The sequence below is a fragment of the Halyomorpha halys genome, unplaced genomic scaffold (assembly GCF_000696795.3).
Source record: "Halyomorpha halys isolate HHAL.00 unplaced genomic scaffold, Hhal_1.1 Scaffold822.1, whole genome shotgun sequence".
Lineage (NCBI taxonomy): Eukaryota > Metazoa > Arthropoda > Insecta > Hemiptera > Pentatomidae > Halyomorpha > Halyomorpha halys.
In genome coordinates, this window is record NW_027114648.1 from 79810 (window position 1) to 83211 (window position 3402).

The following is a 3402-nucleotide window of genomic DNA, read 5'->3' on the forward strand; positions in this document are numbered from 1 at the left end:
CCTTCTACCAGCTGATTATGATAACATACCTTCTACCAGCTGATTATGAAGCGAAAATATATGTGTGGTCGCTTCATCGGGCATGACCCAACCCCCTGTGACGATTTCCACTTTCCCGCGGTGCACAAGCTCTCTGAATATATCTCGCGACTCTTCAGACGATCTGTGGAAAAAAATTAAACTTATATAAATAACAATAGACTTGGTTAGTATATCGAAAATAAAGGATACTATGTTAATTAGTACTAAATTAGCTTCACTGTACATTTTTATTTAACAGTTTTTACCCAGAAGTATAGATGTCTTCTCCTAGACCACGGATATTTAACCTATTTTTTATCTGTGGACTACATTTATAAGTTATCTGCCAGGTGGCAAGCAGCAATGTAGTTCTTTTGTTGATTAAAATAAGTTTTAATAAAAATATTAATCTTTAATTATCTGGCCTTAAGTAACAGTAACTTTACTACCACGACAGATACTGATCACATTGGACCTGATAGTGTTACTGCAATTTTTCGACTGTAAATTTTATCATCACGGAAATCATGTATTTGCTGTGGTGGTTGTCACCGTGTAACCCGGCTTTAACGACACAGTTGCTGAACGGATGTAAAATGTATTTTTTTCAGTTTACCACCCTAAGCTTGAAGTGGAGAGTTATGTATAATAAATGGTTTGTTATATGGTGTGGTGTTTTATACTGTGGACAATCTTATAGAAAAAATAAATGAATGGTTTTAAAATTTAAATAAAGAGGTTTTAACTTTAAATAAAGAAATTGACCTGGGCAGAATAGCCTGGAAATAGAAAATATAAATTAATGTGAGTAAGGATTTTTATATTGAAGATGTCCCTGAAGATGGCTAGAAAGGCCGAAACGTTGGACAAATGAATAAATAAAGTGTTGAGACTGATTTGGATATAAAACTAATTTATTTAATAAATATTACCTTGTCTCAAAAAATTTTTGAAATAATATAATTGGGTTATTTACTTTCGTCTGAGACAAAAAGAAAAAAAAAAGTCACTTTTATTTAATAATATAAAAGAAACAAAAACTATTCATCCTACACTGAAGCTAAATATCCAGCTCTAAGCAAAAGGTTTTGTGTTACATATATAAAAAGAAGTTTAAGATCCAATCCTGAGGATACAGACATAAATTCATACAACTGATTTTGGTTAATATTGCTTGTTTTGGCATGTATCGGATTCGGTTCTCATGATACGCGGTGCAGTTTGTCAAAAAAATGGAAATAATCTTCCAGTGCCGTTCCATCACACCTGGGCTAGGCTTCTATGGGTCCAAAGTGTATTTTTGTGGGCCGACACTTAGAGTAATTGCGTAATTACCGGAGAGTCGTAGTTTTGGGGCAGCTGATCTTTAGGTAGTTTTGAGGAGCGTCCATTTTAATGAAGACCCTACTGTACGAAGGGTTATGGTTCTCAAATATAAGAAACATTGTATTTATATTTGATTTTATTTTTACGTAAATAAATGTTCGTCTAAGAATTCCAACACATACAGAAAATTAAAATGCTATCAATTTTATGACCGCACACTCGTATCGATTTATTTCACCTTCTATAATTTTTAACAAATAATGGCCCCTTTATAAGTTTCAGTAGATGCAGAAAATGAAAATGCTATCAATTTTAAGAGCAATAAAATAAATCGATACACGAACTTAAAATTGCTTATCGATTTATTTTAATTTTTAGTGGGACTAATTGTGATTAGCTATTAGCTTGTTACTTTAGCTAGCTAATTAATGCCAAACTCTGATGAAAGGTGCGGAATAAAATATAAATTATGAGTAAATGAAATTAACATAATAAAATACGTTAGCAATGAACTATATACAACGGGTGGCAAGGAAATACCTTAGTACCAGCGATTTGATTTTCTAGATAAAAGATCAAAATCAGTACGGTGGTATACCAGAAAGTAGGGACGAACCGTGGATAACAGCTTCAGAGATACGAGGGCCCATTCAGGGTGATCACAATCAGAGAACATAGCTTGGTCACCATAGAGAGTTAATGGAACCAAGAAGACGTAGGACACTCCATTTGGAACAATTGAAACTACCTACAGAGACAAAATCTTGACGGCCTGGAGTGCCCTCAATCCCCTCCTAACAGAAAAATTTCGTTGAATGAAGTTGGTTGTTGTTAGTTGGATTTACAACCACGCGATCGTAAAATTAATTTCACCTTCATTTTCTGCATCTTTTCTTTGTTAGAAATCAGAAAAGTTCAAATAAATCTATACGTGTTCTAAAAATTGGTAACATTTTCATTTTCTGCATCTCCTAAATCGTATAAATGGAGGGACCCTAATTTGTTACAAATCATAAATTGTATTTGTGTATCTTAACTACTCACAACTACAGTTCCAACTACTAGATGAGAAACGTAATTGCAACACCTTTTTCCAACCACTGTTTTTGTAGTTGTGAGCTACAACTACTGTAGTTGTAAAAATGATGTGCTGTCCATCAACTACAAAGTACTTAAAGGAGTTGCATTTACAAATACTTTCTAACTACTTGTATCTGTAATTAAAGATATAGCAGTAAATTACTGTCCAACTCCGCCAATCACACTATTCCTAACGGTAAAGTACTGTCACGACACTATGTCAAATGTCTTCATGACAATAGTTTCACTCCAGTAATATTTAGAGTCAGCTATTGCTTTATACCTTGTGCGACAGTGCTGTTATGACTGTTTTCATGATAATAGCTTCACTTCTATGATATGTACTGTCAGCTATCCTATACTTAGTAAGTTTCTAAGTTCAACCATTTCAGTCAAGTTAAGGAATTTATTTGTAATGAATCGATAAATTTCCGTATATTAACTTAGTACCTTGAATGAATTATATGACACCATTATTGTTATACTTTGAATTATCTAAATGTAAAATCTTCTTATATGTTAGCTGTTCTTTTGAAGATACAAAGAGGTATATACCAATGCCTTAGCTTGAGGAATATAGAAATTGAAGGTCGAGTTTTATAAACATATAAAACAGTATAATCATTACCCTTCCATAAATCGATTTATTCCCCTCATTTTGCAATAAACAGATTTAGAAGGTCTTGGCCTTGTTCCAATATCTCGGCTCAGGTTTGAGATCAGCCGGCGTATCCTAACTCTGGAATCTAGGTCATTCCAGGGGCCTAATTTATTCAGTATCCCGCATTTGATGGGGTCCCCTGATCTTCCATCCTAAAGCCTCAGAGCAGATGAACTGGGGAAACTCAAATCTCCCCCTTACAGTTTAGTATTTGTGCGCGTTCTCATGTTCGTAAACGTTTTAAAAATGTCTTTTAAAAACATGCACGTATTATCAATCTAAACTAACCAAATTTCTGTGTATTGCCTGAAATC

General features: G+C 33.8%; 1 protein-coding gene across 1 annotated transcript in view; it reads right to left on the bottom strand.

Annotated features, from left to right (window-relative positions):
- Nucleotides 1-163, bottom strand: part of LOC106686457 (alpha-mannosidase 2) — a gene marked incomplete at its 5' end in the record, with an annotated part of 63251 nt that extends 63088 nt beyond the window's left edge. The window contains 1 exon segment of the mRNA XM_067051815.1: nucleotides 30-163. Within this exon segment, the coding sequence (XP_066907916.1) occupies nucleotides 30-163 (134 nt within the window).
- Nucleotides 164-3402: the final 3239 nt, after the last annotated feature.